An 18,637-nucleotide genomic window follows, 5' to 3' on the forward strand; every position below is an offset into this window, starting at 1 on the left:
CTGTCAGCAAGCTTCTTCAGGATGGGGATAGTTATACTATGGCATCCCTTCATAGGTCCATGCATCAAGAGAAGCCAGACTTTCCTTTATCCAGGCCAGCAGGTTAGATGACTTGTGGCTGAGTGCTCCTCAGCAGCACTTTGCATCACCTGGGCTCATGTGCCCATCCTCAGACGCAGCCACTGGCAGGATGCTGGCACATCTCTCTAAATCCCCGGGAGTCCACACACTCAGTGTTCTTGACCAGCCACCATAAGCAGCTCAACTTGTCTCTTCAGATTCACCTCCCATCACTGTTCCCACTGACTCCAACCTGACTTGACTGGGGCCTCAGTGCCTGACAGCAGCATGATGCCAAACTGGCTTCCAAGAGTGGCAGGGAAGAAAAAGACTTCCAGGGACTACAGTGCCTCTGGGGCAAGACCATATGGCCAAGATCATATGGGTTACAGCCTGGCAGCAATTTCATGTCTACAACCTACCTATCACACAAGGAAGATGTCACTGACATGCACCACTTAAAGAGAAAAAATAACGAAGATAGACAATTACCTTTTTCTATCCATACTTTATTGCAGGTATACATATAATTATTTATATTTTATTTTAACAAGAAATTCCTTTCATGGAAAGGAGAAACTTTTATCATTAAAATAGAGTGATTATACCATGAGTATTTTACAAATATATACAAATATTGGCAGCTAGTTTCTACCATCAGCTAATAAATGCTTACACGTTACCCTCTACCAAACTAATCCAAACTGAAAACAGCAAGAGACCTTCTAAATTCAAATACAAACAAAAAATAGGCCTATTACTAGCAGGAACAGGGCTGTTTTGTTGGGGTTTTTGTTTTCTTGTTTTTTCTTTTTTTTTATATGAATACAAAAACTTGCATAATAGATATTCACAGTGCTTGTAAGATATTCATTCATTATCAGTCTATACACAAAAGTGTCCAGTCTCCCCTTCATATGCATATGTAACTTGCAGTTCTAGAGGAAGCTGCATAAACCACCGAGAGAAGACAGACCTTGAGAGTTTGCCTTCCCCACCAGCCATGAATAAATACAAGAAAACCTTACATACATACAAGGCAGTGGATGCTCATGCAAGAGCCAATTACACTAGTTTTGAGTATTGGTATGCTTTACAGCCAGCGACAGCAGTATTACAGGTGGATTTCACCACATCCATCGAGTGCTTAGTAATTGCAAGAAACTACCAATCTGCTTTGTGGCAATCACCACTTCAGTAAGGTGGTTAGGCTGAAGCAGGTATGAATGGGATTGTCTTTTGAGACAAGTGTGCACAGATGTGCGCATGTGGTGCACACACATTTTATGACATTTTTCCAAACAACTATACCCACTGAGTTTTGAGGTTCTTTCCTGTTAACAGACATTGCCACAAGCACAAGTAACTGTGTCTGCATGGTTGGAGAGCAAGTTTAGCAGGACAGGCGCTCCAGACCCCCCACCTTTCCCTTGGACAGACAGGCACCACTGCTATAAAAACCATACCTCTAGCTCTGTGATGCTGCAAAACCAAGGTTGCTCCCTGCAGCACAGCCCCAAGCCTCCTGAATCTGGGCTGTGCCTTGTCTTCCATGGCTTATGGCCAAACAGGGCCCAGGTAACAGGGAGCAACCAACAGCAGGATGCTGGACTGGACCACTTGTCCATTTAGATCCATTTAGGAGAGTTTATTTTGGATTAAGTAAATGCACCTCAGGTACTCTGTAAAGGCATTTTGGCTTTGCTTAGAATAAAAGAGGTTATGGTGAATACACAGCTCCTAATTATTCATTACAAAAAGGAAGAGTAGTATGATCAAAGAGGTCACAGTCAAATAAGTCATGACTATGGTGAGCTTGTGCTCATCATTCATTCCTCACAGGTAGGGTTTGGTGCCAGATTCATCTCGGGAGATGTACAACCACAGATGCCACTTTAGTAAATGCAGATGCACCTTCACACTCTGTCTCTACACCACACTCACTTGGATAGACACAGGGAGTTGAAAAACTTCACAGATCTACGATTCTAATAAGTTATGGGAACACAATTAAGCCTGCAAGCCCACTGTCAAAGCAGCAGGTCCAACCCTTTTCACTGTGGTCTGGCTTCCTTCCTTCCCTGAACCTGGCTGTCTTCAGCTTTTGAGTGATAGGCACTGCACAACAAGCACTTCCTCAACCAGTATCAGTCTGTTTCTAGAGTTTGCAAAAAAATATTAGCTTCCACCTGCAAGGCTGTCAAAACCTGGGCACAGGTTACACATGCCTGTAAGTACAAGCTTCCCAAATGCTGGGAATTGATACGGAGAGGAGGTACTGCGGAAAGGCAGGGAAGGAAATCAAATGAACATAGACTTATTTGGGTGTAACAAGGTAGCAGGATGCTTTCCACACCAAATGCTTCCATCAAACAGCATAATAACCATTATTTTCCTAGTGAGAGCCAGCGCAGCCAGCTCCACCACTCAAAATCACCAAAAAAGTACCCTTTGTTTGACACACAAACATCCTATGCTTCCATCACTGCCAGCCCTGCAGCACCACACACACATTTGCATGACCTATCCATGACTAAGTAGGACACAGTCACTCCACCTGTCCTTTCCAAAGTGACTTCTCTCTGGTCCATACTTGCCTCCTAAGCAGAGGGAAAGACTTTTAAGAAACAGATTTATTAAAAACAAAGAAAAGAACAACATTAAAGTATGATTCAGCGTTAAGGGGTGATCATGCCTGGACAAATTCTCCAGTCACACTCCTGTCTTCAAGAGCCAGTCAATTAACTTGGCTGCTCCTGAGAGCACAGAAGACAAGTCACTTGTTTTATTCCCTGCGCCATCTCCCTAAAGATATAAGCATTTATTTACCAGTCTGCATCACAGCAGTAGTAGTAAACAGCTGAGAGACATTTCAATTTGTTGCGTTAAAGAAAAAAGGAAGACAGAACACACAATGTATTTGGCTGGATGCTTGCAAGGAAAAAAAAAAAAAAAGCAAAAAGAAGAACTTCTGGCAGAGCAGGTCTTGCTCCCAGTAAAGCAAACAGGCAACTTGTGTTCATTACAACAGCACAGGCTAGACACTTCCATACACGGCCCTTCAAATGTGCTCAGAGTATATCCTGACCTGACAGCTGTTTGGCAGTGGTGTAGCAGCACATACTCAAGACAATGCTAGTGTACAGATAGTTTGGTTAACTTAAGTGAACCACAAAAGAAAGGCAGGAAGATAAACTGACACCAACTTCAAATTTCTTTCTGATAAATCCATTTAAGACAGTGTTTGCTTTACTAGCTCAGTGCCAGTTTTGGTCCAGGGTTTTTGGTTTTTATGTTGGTTGTATCACTGCTAATGGTGCAGGTCACTTTAATTTTTTGCTCAGACACTTCAAATGCAAACATTAAGTGCTACACTCCAGTTGATTTGCCCTTTAGTCAGGTCTGCAGAAGTGATGCCACTTACTGATTATGGAGCTGAATAACAAAGCTGCTCACAATCTCCTGCAAGAGCCAGAGTGACATCACATGTGTTAATGAGGTATATATTTCCATGACGAGCTGTTTCCTGGTATGGAAGAGCTCCAATCTCATTACACCACAAATTCCTCCGGGAGCTGGTCTTCTCCAAGAAGATCCAAGGAGAGGCAGTTCATGGATCTCTTCCCATAAAGAGCAGACTTAGTTTTGCAGTCTGCTGTGGAATAAACACAGCCATAGATAGACAGCTTATCCTCCAGGCTGCAGCCAAATGTGTAGCTGTGGGACGTGTCTGAAGACAGCGTGGCACTTAGTGGTGGGTGCTGATGCTTGTAAAGGCGGATGTCATCCAAACTCTGGCTGTGCTGGTCTGTGCAGCTCCTGTTTTTGAGCGATCTGACCTGTCAGTTCAGTCACACACACAGGAATAAGACAATGAGTTCAGACACAGCCTAAGGTTGCTGGCTATTCATGCTATGAGTTTCCCAGAATTGTTCTTCTGCTCCTTCAAAAGAGCCCCATCAGCCTGAAGGATGTTGGCTTAATGAAGAAGCTGTGCACCACTGAGGAATTACAAGTGCATTAAGCTGCTCTGCCACATTCAGCCAGATCCTGATCTGTCTGCACAGTGTCCTCAGTGTCCAGTACAATGTGCCAAATACTTGACAGGTATTGGCACCTGACTAACCTCGTACTTCTTGGCAGACCCATGCAGTCATCCTCGAATGGAGGAAGTGCACATGACAAAAAGTTACTCCAACTGCTTGAAATTGCTGAGTTAGTGAAGATCTAATAAGCTCAAAAGAAGGTTCAAGAAGGCAACCATGCAAACTCGTGTCCAAAATGGTGTAACACCTAATGGTGCTACAGTATCCAAAATTAACTAAATGTGACATACAGTTTCATCTACATAACTTTGTTTAGCAATGAAGAAAACCGGAGTGGCATACCAGCAATAATTCCCAGGGGCAGTGTCTTACTACACAAGCTGTAGTGACTCAGCCTCTGTGGAGAAATTACTGACCATTCCAGACATTTCCAACTTCCCCACCTGTTTTTTCTTACTCTGTCTCTTAATTATCAGCTTTTAAATGCTAATATTAAGGCTGATTTCAAGGATGCAATTTTTAACCAAGATACTTCTATTAGGAATGCAGAAAACTTCCTCCCAGTATCACTTCTCTCACTTCCACAGGATGGGAATTAAAAACTACCCTGAGGAAATCCTGTGCTGGCTCAGCTGTGCTCCCAGAAACAGGCACATGCTGTATAGTCTAGTCAATGCTAAGGAAATCCAGTCCTGCAGCATGGCCTTCTAAGGAAGTTTGTGGGTTTTTAAAGTATAAAAGTGGCAGCCAGGTTTTTGCAATTGCTTAGACAGTCCTGTGTTGATCAGAAACATGCTTATAAAACAGATGCTTCCTGATCAATTAACAGTACAAAGCATGTGCTGGTAAAAGCATTAACATCAAAAGCATTACTTTAAGCAAGATGCGCACTCCCTGCCTTGCATTCTTTGAGTCACTCCACTCATACAGGAATAAGTTCATTAGGATTTGTTCAGCTTTGGAAAAAAAAAAAAGGTTAAAAACCCAAACCATTCTTTTAGCAGATAAGGCTAATTTGGATTCAGGAAAGAAATGATGGAGGCTTGGCTTTGGTTTTCTTTTTTATCTACCCCAGTGGGTACAGCTATACTTTGAAAAGAAATACTGTTTGGCCTTAGAAAGACATTTTAATAGGCTTTTTCCAAGCACAACTTATGATATAACATATTTTACCATATATAGTTGTCTTTTCTCAAGGGCTTGATGAAAAGAAAATGTTGACAACAAAGACTTAAGCACACGCATAGTATAATCACACAAATGATAGTAATTAGGAGCTTGAGCATCTGGTTTTGCTCTGATGTGAGATCCTTTTGGCTTCAGGAACAGGAAGATTATCAAGTTTGCAATGCATATCCAAACTGCATGGATGTGTGGCTATGACTTGGCTCTATCTTGCACTGAAAATTTGGAAGTGGGTTATTTTCCATTTCCCATTTCTGGAAGGCAGACAGAGCTGGATTGCAAGATTTTCCCACCAATAGCTCCAAACCTCCCTATACTATTCTGGACCCAAAGGCTACTCTCATCCTCCTCCTAGTGAGCCGTAGCTGGCCAACAGCTGGTTTTGGTTACACCAATTAAAAATCAGACAAATCCAGACCAGTTAAGGTCACCTGATTTACAGCTGATCCATTTACACCTGATTTCCATTGCACTAGACCTTGGTTCAATGCCCACACACAGACCCTCCTGCTGAGCACCCCCCTTACCTGGTGAAGGGATTCCACACTTTGGCCTCTTGTTTTTATTAGCGTGACTTGCACCACAGACAGTGATTCCCGATTTATAGCTACAAAGGAGAAGGAATATGTAAGAAGCATTGCAGATTTGAGGTTTTGTGGGCTGCAGAAAAGGGAAGTCATTCTCACAGGCCACATTCAAGCAGTGCTGGCTTATAGGTATAGATTACATCAGTAAGCACCCTCAGCGCTCTGGAAGGTTTGCTCACAAGTACTCCTTTTTGCCCCTAAGGATTAATGTTTAAAAACCTCAAGAATACAACTTCTCACCAATGTGTCCCATATTCACCCATCTTGCTTTGCTATAAAGGCTATGTGTCTTATGGCCAGACAGTTTCTGTGCGACTCCATTCTCTGGCATTCCCTGTATTATAAGCCACAGACCTTTACCTGTTCATCCCTGTGACTAGCCCGTTAATCTGTGGTTGAACACCTTGTCTGTTTTGTGGTATACAAGATTTTACAGAAAATTCTTTCATGACAAAAGGTCATCTGTTCGCATTAACCGAGTATAAACCTGGCAAATTTGGAGAAGGGAGACCTTGAGGAGGACAGAAGAGAGCAGCACAGTACAATAAAGGGTGCTCGCCTTTAACTTCTAGATGAGCTGACTTCAAATCATGCTGCAGTAGGGCAATAAGTAGTACTGGCAGTAGTTTGAAGAAGATACAGCTTTCTTACATCCCCTCAGATTATGTCGGGTGCTAAAGCCTAAAGAAAAGCATTGAGAAGTAGCAGAAAGCCATCTCACCTTGGCAGCTAGCAGCATCTAGAGGAAGAGATTCAACAGATTCTCCCACAGTGGCCTCCTCTAACTGGTCTCCCTCTAAAGGCTCATCTACAGGCACCTCCTCTGGCTCATCTACTGCCAGCTCAAGCTCTAGGAGGAAGAGAGCAGCAGGAGTAGGGTTAGCATTACACTTCTGCTCCAAGCTGCTTCATATTCTTTTACTCCCTGTTTTCCTGCAGGAGTAGAAAAGAGCAGGTTTAGAAGTTGATCTGCATCTCCAAAGCCTTTACCATCATCCTGAGAGTCATCTTCAGCCCGCCCTTTGCTGCCACTGTCAATGCCTGAGCTGCCGTAGCTGATGGTTGAGCTACAGGATTTCTCTTTCCTGTGCACTCGGTCGATACTGAAGGGCTCATCCACTGACATTTCCACTGACACCCGGTGCCTGGAGTCAGCCTCAATGCCTGATGTGTGGGAGCTGCCGTGACTCCCCGTGGACTGGCGTGAGAGGCGGTTGTCCCTCCGGCTGCCCCCGCTGCTCCCACTGCCACGAGAATTCTTATCGCATGGGTCTAGGTCCATGTCCAGTGTGTCACTGATATAGGACTCCCGGTAGCGCTTCTTCTCTGAGGAAGAAAGAGAGAAGCCAGTGGGAATTTTAAGCAGGACTGAAGAGTAGCAAAAATAACATGGACTGGGACAAACCAACCATTAAGAAACAACTGCTGCAGCTACTGAACAGGTACAGGGACAGCTTTGTGTTTTGCTTCCTCAGCAGATACCAAGATGCTCAGCTAGTTGTAAAAGAATTAGTGAGTCATGCTTGCAGTAAAGCCAGCATCTCCTGAATTAGAACAGGCAGGTAGAGGCAGTTATGATACAGAAAATAGTAGCTTCCAAACTGAAGATAAAAAAAGGGGGGGGAGAGGGGGAGAGGGGAGAATTACTCAGCTAACCCAAGTGCTCAGTCTTTAAGAACAGAGTGCAATGATATCTTCTTAAACAGTCAAGTACATGTGGAGACAGCCAAGAACAGGATCACTGTGGCTGGTATTTATTAATGATTTATTATTTTCAGACGGGTTGTTCTGTTACCTACAGAGAGGCGTGCTAAGGGTGGTCAAGAAATCCATGAGACACTAGTAGACACAGACTAACCTAGGGCCTTTTGCACACACACTTGGTTAGTGAGCCTTTCTACAGGTAACTGGCACGTGCCACTGGTTGCACCCACACAGCTCAAGGCCACTTCTATAACCCTACTGAAGAGAAAGACAAATCACCAAGCTAGATGAGACCAAGCACTGCCTTGCCCTGTACACCGATTCCACACAAACAGTAATCACTGCTTACATTCCTTAGTTAGTTGAGATGGGAAGTAACCAGAAATAAGTTTCCAACAAGACACAGGTTACCAGCTGCTGCTGGCTGCCTTCTACTGACCTTGAGCATAACAACACAAGCCTTACAAAGCCCAGGGAAGACAGAAAGTGCATGAATGGTGAATGCAGGCAACAGCACTTAGGAAAGAAGTAGGATGAAAAAGGCATTCAGAAGGCTAGAGGGAAAAGGACACAATCCTCTGAAAGAAAACCCATGCAATGCATTAAAAACAGTCACCAGGTAGAGGCAGGCTGAGAAGTTGTAGGAGATCCAGCTTGCAGAGTTGGAAAACGGAACAGGGCGAGCTGGGAAGTAATGAAATGAATGAAATTTGTCTGGAAGGATACTAGGGACTGTCAGTTCACATCACTGTTGCTACAGAGAGGGAACCCCATCAGAAGAGACAAATTTTGGGAGTTCTGATCTGCTCTTGGGCTCTAGCACCTGCAACTCCTAGCTCTTAACTGGCAGACACTATAGACTAAATTGTGTGCAATCTTTAGTAAAGGGCACTAAAAAATTAAGACATAGGCTCACAACTTGCACTGCTGCTTGAACACAATACGATCTAATCCCAGTGGAAAGCTTTTTATTCAAAATTACTTCCACTTAGGAACATGTGTCAAATGTGCACAAATTGGGAGCATAAAGAGCAAATATATCCTTACTTAAAGTAAGACATTGCACCTCTACTGCACTCACACTTTCTGACCACAATTTAGCAATGTGAGAACCATAAACATTTCCCAGTAATGGACTTGAAACATACCTAACACATCTATTTCTCTCACTGGCTTCCTGATAAGGCAGAAACACCATTAATTAGATAGAGAGCAGCCAGCATAAAGCAACAGCAGAGCCTAACTCTTCCCCTTACCAAAGTCACCTGCTCTTCCATCACATACCTTCAGCCTCCTCCAGCTTTTGGATTTGCTTCAGCACCGGTTGGATATTGAGAAAGAGCCGGTGACTGTTGCTGAGGAGCTGCAGCAAGTGCCGTGACCTGAAGGGGCAACCTGTGTAGTAAACCAGTTTCCGTGCAGAAGGCAAACCATCTGGCTGGATCTCGAATTTTTTCCCCTGCACGAAGAGGAGAGATGCCAATGAAATGAGCATGTTTCCAGCCGCAAAGCTACCAGAGATAGCTTCAGTCTTGTGTTTATGAGTAACAGGACCTGACATGGCAGAGCAGGCTTTGCCAGGTCCCAGGCAGACAGCCTGTTTCCAGATGGCCTCTGTTCCGTCATACTCACCAGAAACGCCAGCTTTCCGATGTGTGACCAGGGAAAGTCATAGAGGAGCTGTCGAACGTGGTTCACCTCCTGCAATACATCAAGCTCAGAGTGACACAGGGACTGGCAGGTACAGGGTGGAGTTAGCGATGTGCAAAGAATTTGCAAACAACCAAGAATGTGAGATATGCGGGGCCTGGTGCTCGCAGGGGAGGCAGAGGAGCCGTGGTTGGGGGGAGGACAGGGAGCTGGGCAGAGTTAATGCTACACCAGAAGGCTTTCACAGCAGTCTGTTACCTGATAGATGTGCATTCCTCTGAGGGTCAGGCCCAGGATAACTGACGGGCGATCCTCCTTCTTATCCTGAAAGAACAGAAGAGCTCAGAGTAAAAGGTTAATCTACAAAGACCACACTCTTGTTCTGGCACCTACTGCAGGAGAGGTAGCAGGACTCCTCTATCAGGCAGATGCCATCAGCTCATTCAGTTTTTATTGTGTTTGTAAAAGGCACCTTGCCTTGTTGACCCCTGAAATATCTACACCTAAAATCCCCTCTTGCTTGGCAACTCAAGCATTTCACCAGCAAACAAACACCCTAGGTACCTTGGCCAGGCAATCCAGTTTTAGTGATCTGAGAGCATGACTGCATGACTGCTCTCAGAGGTACCTTGTAACCTCTCGTACTGCTATGTGCCATTTCTGCTGTAACCATGAACATGCACCACTGTAGGTGACAGGAAGCCCAAAACAGAAGGGACATGTGTCCCCTTCTCCTTGCCACAGCACTGTTGCTAAAACGCAGGGACATGCTGGACCTTAGGTGTCCCTTGGCAGGGAGAGGGCTAATCAATGCCCAGGAGTTACATAAACTTTCTTTATAACCTTTTGACCTCAGTGTTCTGAGCAGGTGATCTTAAATGTTTGCAGCTCTGTTGGAATACTGCCTTGGTTTTCCTCATATTGTATCTTGGTATGACACACTGTCTCTAATGAGATTCCTTTGCTTGAAGACCAAAAAAATATCAGAAACTAGTTCTTTCAGTCCTTCCTGGCATGGCAGACTAAGGGAGGGGAACACATACCTTTCTTGCGAGGAGAAGGAAGAAAATTTTGGGGTAAAGATTTATGGGCTCACAGAACTCTAACTTGCTATCAGAATTTACTCTCCTCATCTGGCATGTACGATACAAGCCTCATACTTGTATCATCCCATTACCTCCCCCTTTGCCCCAGTACCATCCATGTCTCCAGTCTGAAGTCATTAGGAAATGCTTTCTGCCTCCTAAGAGCTTCATAAATCAGTATTGGTCTGGAGGGGAGACACGGTGCTCAGTGCTGTGTTTTCCTTCAGAGTTCCCAACCTCAGTAGCAGGCATGAGGAGGGCATAAGACGAAAGTAACTGCTATTGAAAACTCAGGGCAGCTGGCACACCAACACATTCACCTGGCACCCCTGTGTGTGACCCAGGTATCACCTAGGAAGAGGGAATCTCACAAGATGAGATAACTGTGTCACACAGCAGGAAGAAGAGCACACTGTAGAGCAAACAGCACATGAAGGAGTCAGCAATGCATAAAATATAAGTTCAAGTTAGATAGGAATTTGGATATTAAGAACAACCATTTCACAGCCCCGGTGCTTTCACATATAAATTATATCCTGTCCTGCCAGGTGGATTTCTTATGGCATTCAAATATAACCAACCATCTTATGACTGCATCATTAACAGTATTGGAATTAAAACTGTGAGGACAGAGGATAGGTAGGGGGAGCATCTACAATTTGCAAGGAACTGAAACTAAGCCTGGACTGTAGACCTGTAGACCAAATTGGAACTTATTTCCTCCAGAAAAATCCAGTAACCAGAACTGCTAGATCTGGTCAAAGGACATAGATACCTTCCAGACATAATTCCCACTGAGCACAACCAATCAAGATAATTAATTATGAGTCTGACAAAGTTGAGTATCTCCATTTGGGAAAAAGAGATCCAAGACATTCCTAATTGCACAGGCAGGTTTCACTCATTCTAAGCTGAACAGAATACTTCTAATTCTAGACCTAAACTCTCTTAGCATGTGAAAACAAAGCACATTCTGTTTAAGCTGGCTTGGCTAGGGAGTCTAAAACTCAGGGACAAACAACACAGGAATCCAAAAACTGACATACAGCTAAAAAAACACCAACCACTCTGACAGGGTTGGAGGCATAAGGGAATAAGAAAGTCAGATGACTCAGTGTCACCTCAGTTATTACATGGCATTTTTATGAAAGCTAGCCAACCTCTTGTCACCATTTCAACTGACTGTACAACAACAAAAAAAGACTTCTCTGTGATTCCCTGGTGTGAGCCTATTGACAGGCAGGGACAAAAATCAAGTTCTGTCATTCTGCCGCCAGTTTCTTGGCCAAGGAACAAAACTAGATTCCAGCTATACCTGTGTATCGACAACAGATTTGTTTGTGGGGACAGGCCTTGTAGGCTGAAAGTTTTAGACTTGTTTTGCAAGTTCAGTGGTGCACCCAATTAATGATGGGAGAGAAGGTCAAAATAAGAAGGGATTTGTTTAACCTTCTGCAGCCTGTAGAAGTGGACAGGCACATCTTCCAGCAGGCAGGACTCCTTAATGAACTTCAGCACTGCATCCTTAGCACTCAGCCCTTGCTGTTCTCGGTGCATCTCTGGGGCATGTTTCAAGATGTAGTTGCTTCCTCTCTTTGCAATTATCTAAACCGCAAGGAAAACAAACAGGTCAGCAACTCTTCAGCAATCCCCACGGGAGGCAACAAAGCAGAGACTGGAGATGGAGGAGGTTCATACAGTCCCTCAAGATGTTAATCCACATTCACCTCTACCTCCCTGGAGGATAAGCATTTAAAGTAGATGGTACCAATGTCTCCAAACAGATCCTAGATGGCAAAATTGTAACAGACCAGGACTACAGAGGTTGTGTCAGCTCTTTTCATTTTAATTACTGGAATTAGCTTTTCTAACCCCTGGCATCCATAAATGCTTGTAGGCAGATAACAAATAGTGCTCTGCATGCCAACACAATCAACAGCAACATCTCTAAACACTGCAGAAATGGTAGGTGGTCCTTTTAAGACTAGAAACTACGCATTACCTTGTTTAGCATTTCCATCCTCAAAGGGATGGATAACACTATCTCAAGGTATTTATCTGTTATGAGTAGCTGGCAGGCATTTGGCTTTGCTAAGCAGTAGAAAAACCCACACTGGGCCATTTGCTCTTTGCCTTGTAAGTGCCCAGTTTCCATGCTTGCCCACATGCCCTCACCATACAAGGCTACAGGATAGCTTAGCCCCATCTCAGACCACAAGCAGCAGTGACAAACAAGAAGGGCATTGGCTGAATTCACTTCATAAAATCCCTCACCAGCGGTGGCATTTAAAACTGGATCCTACCAGATACCTGAGAACATCCTGCCAGAACAACCTGCCTAGGCTCAAAACAACCAGACCCCATCACCACCTGGTTTATATTAAGCCCCCTATTTATTGCACTTAGTAACACCTCTGCCCTCCCTGACATGCCTTGCCAGATGATTTTGCCCTCCCACGAGAAAGGCTGGGCTCAGTGAAGGACAACACTGATGCCATCAGCTGTGCCATGTCAGCAAAAAGATGTGCTAACACCACAGTTCAAAGCCAGGCTGATCACCCCAGGGCAGCACCACCTCTCCTCACCAGCACAAGGCTTGGGGCAGCCCTTGGCCAAATGATCTGAAGCACGTGCTGGAGGAAGAGTTTGTGTTGAAAGAGGAGATCACTCAGTATCTTCACATAGAAGCCCAGGGGCAGGGAGAGAAGCGTCCCCATGCCTGCCAGATTTTGCTCTTTGTAATGATGTAATAAGTCACCCACATACCTCCTTGGGGTTGTGGCTCAGTGCAGGTGAGCCAGGATTTGCCTTGGCTTTTGCAATGTTTGCCAGATGAGCAATAGTCTGTGATAAGACTTTTAACGGCTCCAGAAGTGGCACAAATGAGACCCACCTTTTCGAGCCCTTTGTTAGCTACCTTCTGCCAGGCAACATATAACAAGGAACAACAAGGGTTGAAGGCTTCTTGCCTGGAAGAAAGCTCATTTCTGCACATGCAGACTCATGCATGAATGAGGCTCTACCAGCCTTGCCTCCCCAGTAGAACTTCTGTCACTGCTCTGAACTTTCTCCCCAAAGCAGGGGACAGTGCCACCTATCAAGGGAGACACAACTTGGTTGGGGACCAATTGCCTGAGGCATCTGGGCTTAAAATCTGCTGTCACAGCAGAGAAGGGGGCTCCAGAACTAAATCAGGTTGCAGAGAAGGTTCTGTGCATGTCATAAGGAACATCCTGCTCCACCAGACATCCTCAAACATTGCAAGGATGTACCTGTAGCAAAGCTAGCTTCCTCTTCTATTTTTATGGAAGCTAAAGTGTTTATCAAGTTTCCTTGACATCACTAGAGGTGAACTCTCTGTAGGTAACCAGCTCTGCCAGTGTCTTAGCTATTTTGCCTTCATTTGAAAACTAAACCAACTCTTAGATTTCTAGGTCTTGAAAGTCACAGCCCATGCTCACATGCTTATAAACAAACACACAAACCCATTTCAAGACCCTTCCCTTTTACTGCAGTTGAGCTACAGATTAATGGCAAAGCAAGCACTAGAGGCATTGCACAGCAGTATTATCCCTTAGAGTTTGGGTCTAACCATCCCAGAGACTGGGACAAAAGGCAATGGACTTGGCTTCGAGGCACTCAGGTTTTCTGTAGAGCTTAGGTTGTGCAGATCTTGCTGATGTACCACTGCAAACACAACCCTTTGAGCCACAGAAGAATTACATTTAGACAGCTGCACTGTCAGTTCTTAATTTGACACCAATACATTCCCTCACCAAGGAAGGTTACACACCACCCACTTCACTGATGAGTGAGCCCAGGAGAAATGGGCACCTACATCCAGTGGAAAGAGATGTCATCTTCTGCAGAAATTCAGGTTGCCACTTTACCACTATGCCTGATCACTGCAGTGGGAGTTGTGGATATTGTGTGGCTGCAGTTAGGTACCACCTTAACATAGCTCCTGCTGCACATACGGTCTGTTGACAGAAGGATGCCCTGAAACTCACCCATTGTGGGAAATAAGCCTGAGGTTCAAAATATTTGCCAGTGTGGACCTTCTCTCTGAAGTTGCCCAAGTCTGCCTGTAAGCTGTAGGCTGCCAGCAAGAAGTAGATTTCTTCTTTGTGGTTGCACCGAGACATCAGAACTTGCTCTTTGAGATGGCAGTAGTAGAGCTGCCGTGCCACCTTATCACTGCAAGACACAAAGGTAGATTTACTTGCAGCAGAAAGTTCAGGCTCAGACAAGGCCCCTTGAAACATATCTGGTTTGGAGAGGAGCGGTTAAACTTTGACATCCCTGATGTGTGCCAATGCCACCCTGATATAGCTGTGCGTAGGGGGCACCAAGCCAAGATCAAGGTGTTCTCCCACCGAGTGTTGTACAAACATGGGAAATGGTAGCTCCTATCTTGCCGAACATGAGATCTAAGAAGTTAGGGCAGGGGTAGATGAAAGAAAATCACATCACACCTGTTTTAGAGACTGACTACATCAAGCACTCTGTTTCTCTGGAAAGCCCTTAGCAATCAAGAGAGCCAACCCCCTTGAATCCCAGCCCTGTTTCTTGCACACCTGTCCTCCTTTCGCCTCTAAACCCAGCACTGCTTTTTCATTTCACCTTGCCTTAGGCACAAGGCACTTTTCAACAGCCAATTCCTTGCAAGGAAGATCAAAAGACACAGGAGCCTTGGGCTTGTTTTTGTCTTCTTCCTCAAGCTGCTAAACAGGGATAGTCTGATAAGGCATAACTATCCCATAGCATTGATAACCCACACAGCCCCCGCTGTAATAGCTCATGGGAAGCAGGCTGTTGACATGCATGTACAGATGAGGTGCTGGACACTACAGTCTGGTTGGAAAAGTGTGTGTGTATAATCTGAAGGGGCCATTCAACTACCTCTGCATGGCTCCACAAACCTCTCTAATTAAATTACTAGTGCAAGAGAAAGTTGTTTATGATGCTAAAGGATATGTATGTCAGGAGTGGTAGAATGATATGCAATCTCCCTTTGTACCTATAAGCAAAACTAAATAAAACACACCTAACAGCCAAATAGACTCTATAAGAAAGACTCCCTTGTATCCAAAATGAAAGACTATGGAGAGAAAAACCAAAAAAACCACCAAGCTTTGTTCAAGATGAGAACAAATGCCAAAAATTTGGTAAAGATTTTAATCCACCCAAATGATCCCAGCTCTTGGATTGCCCCGGGGTCACAGCGATGCCAGAAGTGCTGATGCAAATTAACTCTGTCAGTTGTTCATTTTTAACTACCTCATCCTTTGTTCTGTACCAGGGGTGAGGGTGGTGGTGTTTTGAGTGCAGCCCATATTCCATGTGAATAGACTGCAAATGCAAAACTTATGAAGTAATTTCTTTTGTCTGCTTACAAAAGTCCATTTCCAGGAACAGACTGCACAGAGCACTGCTCACATACAAAAAACACATTCAAAATTATTAGCACGTGCTCTGGAGTATAGATAGATATTTTTGGTACATTCATCTGATGCTTTCCATACAACCAAAAGACGCAAGCAGAAGAGTATTAACTGTGTTTTGATACTGTCGTCATTCAACCTGCTCTCTAAACACAGATGGAAAAGCAGTCACTATTTTCATAGGGATAAGAAGTATGATTCAAGGGTAAAATATTCATGGCTGAGTGAGGAACTCTGTGAAAGATAAAAAATAAAGCAAATCTTTTGAGCTTATTTCTGAGAGCTCACAGAGATGAGCTCAACAAATGTTATTTTACTTGCCTCCTAAGAAAACAGTGAATAATTCAAAACACAGTAACTACCATAGAGGGGAACTTACCTTATTACTCTTCCATTTTCTACATAGTATTGTACTCTAAAGAATGCAACAAAAGGAGGGCTGAATTTTTCTGTTCCCTAGAGCAGAGATAGAAGACAGATTAAGTAAGGTTCAGCACCCAAAATTCCTGTTACCCATCAGGTAACTCTCTCTTCTCCTGAGTACCCTCTCTCCATACTGCTTTTCATTTTCTGCTCTTAGCTCTTGGCTAAGGAGGGGATCCGACTGTCTTGCAGGCTCACAACAGTGAGGCACCATAAAACAGGCTGAATGGCAAAACATCCCAGGGAGGGTAGAAGGTTTTGGATGGGGGCAATGAAATAATAACTAACATAAAGGAGTCCCAGTGTAGCCTGGGGATGCCCAGCCTGGCCCAGAGTAACCCAGCTCAGCACCTGGCAGCACATTAGTGCTGAACACAGCAGATTGAACACAGCCTCCCTAGAGCACCAGGCAAGGCAGCAGGGCAGCGTGCCACGCTGGCACACCTAGGAAGAATCAGCTACCCTTGTGCCACACCACATCACTCAGCACAGAGACACGCGCTGCTGCATGCAGCATCTACTGCCTCGGGCTCAGGTGCACCAGCCTGATATTAGCTCCTTGCCTGTTTGACAGGGCTAATGGTTAGTTATCCACACTTTCCTGCAGCCACAGACCAAAGGGAGACATTGGTGTCTGCTTCACACTGAAGATGTCTGTTAGAAGAAAGCCAGCAAGATTTCTGCTGTTGTTTTAACTCCAGTTTAAACAGGAGAAAAAATAAAAATAAATATAAGAAGGAAGGAAAAAAAAGGAACAGCTTATGTTACTAGCTCATTCTCCCATCTTTCCTACTTTGCCACTCACTTCTTTAGTGTTCATACAGGTAACTTTGCTCCCACAGCCAGTTTCAAGGTTTTGCTAGTCAGACCCATCTCACTGGGACAAGGTATATGGCATGCTGTGCACATCTGATGTAGAGAGCAACTTCTTGATCAAATATTTACATGTTATTTTTCTGGAACTTTTTCATAGTCATCCTATATTATCAGCTGGATGGGGCTTTCTGCCTGAAACCTCTTAATAGAAATTAAACCCCTGTCTGCTAACCCAGTCCAACAGCCCAGCTCCTCTCAGATTTCAGTACTGCCAACAGCAACTTATCCAGCCTTTTACAATTCACCTTGCACCAGAGGTTTGACACTTGTCCTCACTTAAAAAATGTTGCAAGAATCCAGCCTCAAAGCAACCACAAAGGATACTCCATTCTGAGGTGACCTGAAACACTTGCCTCAGAAAACCCTCACTGGCTGGACAGTCAGCCCTCTGCACAACTGGTAACTATCTCTGGAGTAACCCTCATGTATCTGGGAGAAGCAGTGTGGGATAAGAGATGTCCAAACCTCAACAGTCATCTGCAAAGTTCTCTAAGCAGCAGAAGTGGCAAGTGAAAACCCTTAAGGAAGGTGGAAAAAGGATGAGCTAATTAAGACATTTGAATGTAATTGCACACTACACTGTGTTCTAGACTGTGGCTCCTCTAATAATGACACACAAACAGGCACTATCATGTCTGAACGACCAGCACTAAACAATTACGTAGGCTTGTCTTTATTTCACATAGCTTTTCTCTCACTTGACAGGCCTGGCTAGCTTTAAAGAATTAAAACTCTTCTCAAACAAAATATCCTTCTTCTCACTGCACTGTCCTGCATGTACTCTGGAAGAGTCACAGCTCCAGTCTCTTCCTCATACCAGGTTCAAGTCACAAAATGTCATTTTGGCTCTTCTGCTTATGCACAATGAGATCTCCAGACTCTTTGTGGGCTTGGCTAAGTTCAAAAGGAATACTGACCAAGTGACCATCTCTACTCTTGTAGCAGCTAAACAGCAACCATGCAGCTACTATTGCTCAGATACAGTTGTGTAAGGGGCTGGTTTAGCTCTTTTAGTTGTATAGCCATGCACAAAACATTGCACCTTGCTACCAAAAAGCATTCTGCAGATCATCTTCAAGATATGCTCTATGCACCTTAGCTTAAGAGCTTTAATTTCACTGTCTAGTCCAATACAGAAGCAGTAGACTGCAAAACCAAACATTTGTCTTACTTTCGTGGTCTCTTTCTTCCATTCTTTTGAGAAGTATTTGCTAAGCTTCTGTTCCAGGTCTATAAAAACATATTCATTATCTGAAAGACAAGAGGAAAAGGAATTCAGTGTTAAAGAATTTCTAGTTCTTATTCATTAAGTACTTAGATGACTATACAAGTTGTTTTCAAGCAATGGACTTTGGAACAAAGCTGACCAGGGAATAGACAAGGCAGGGAAAAGAGAGGGCACCAAGTCTCTTCGGTATGTGTGCTGCCTCAGACAGCATGGAAGGAAGGTCAGCTATACCTCAGTTTCAGAGATCTGAAGTTTCTCAAACACCCTCACCAGAAATGCAGAATTCCTGCTTCATAAGGAAGAAGCCACTTACAGAGGGAAGCATCACCTTACCAAGCTAATTGTACTG

At 44.2% G+C, this 18,637-nt stretch overlaps 1 protein-coding gene across 2 annotated transcripts in view; it reads right to left on the minus strand.

Moving 5' to 3' along the window:
* Window positions 1-570: 570 nt before the first annotated feature.
* Window positions 571-18,637, minus strand: part of FRMD1 (FERM domain containing 1) — a 42,465-nt gene continuing 24,398 nt past the window's right edge. The window contains exons 4-14 of one of the 2 annotated variants that reach the window (XM_005148606.3): window positions 18,232-18,311; window positions 16,141-16,217; window positions 14,328-14,514; window positions 11,767-11,922; window positions 9,491-9,556; window positions 9,215-9,283; window positions 8,867-9,041; window positions 6,869-7,204; window positions 6,600-6,728; window positions 5,819-5,898; window positions 571-3,899 (exon numbers count right to left, since the gene is read on the minus strand). In XM_005148606.3, the coding sequence (XP_005148663.2) occupies window positions 3,612-3,899; window positions 5,819-5,898; window positions 6,600-6,728; window positions 6,869-7,204; window positions 8,867-9,041; window positions 9,215-9,283; window positions 9,491-9,556; window positions 11,767-11,922; window positions 14,328-14,514; window positions 16,141-16,217; window positions 18,232-18,311 (1,643 nt within the window). In that variant the 3' untranslated portion in view covers window positions 571-3,611. The remainder of the gene's footprint in view (window positions 3,900-5,818; window positions 5,899-6,599; window positions 6,729-6,868; window positions 7,205-8,866; window positions 9,042-9,214; window positions 9,284-9,490; window positions 9,557-11,766; window positions 11,923-14,327; window positions 14,515-16,140; window positions 16,218-18,231; window positions 18,312-18,637) is intronic. The other variant, XM_031048527.2, reaches the window with a different exon arrangement.

This window comes from Melopsittacus undulatus, chromosome 3 (assembly GCF_012275295.1).
Source record: "Melopsittacus undulatus isolate bMelUnd1 chromosome 3, bMelUnd1.mat.Z, whole genome shotgun sequence".
NCBI lineage: Eukaryota > Metazoa > Chordata > Aves > Psittaciformes > Psittaculidae > Melopsittacus > Melopsittacus undulatus.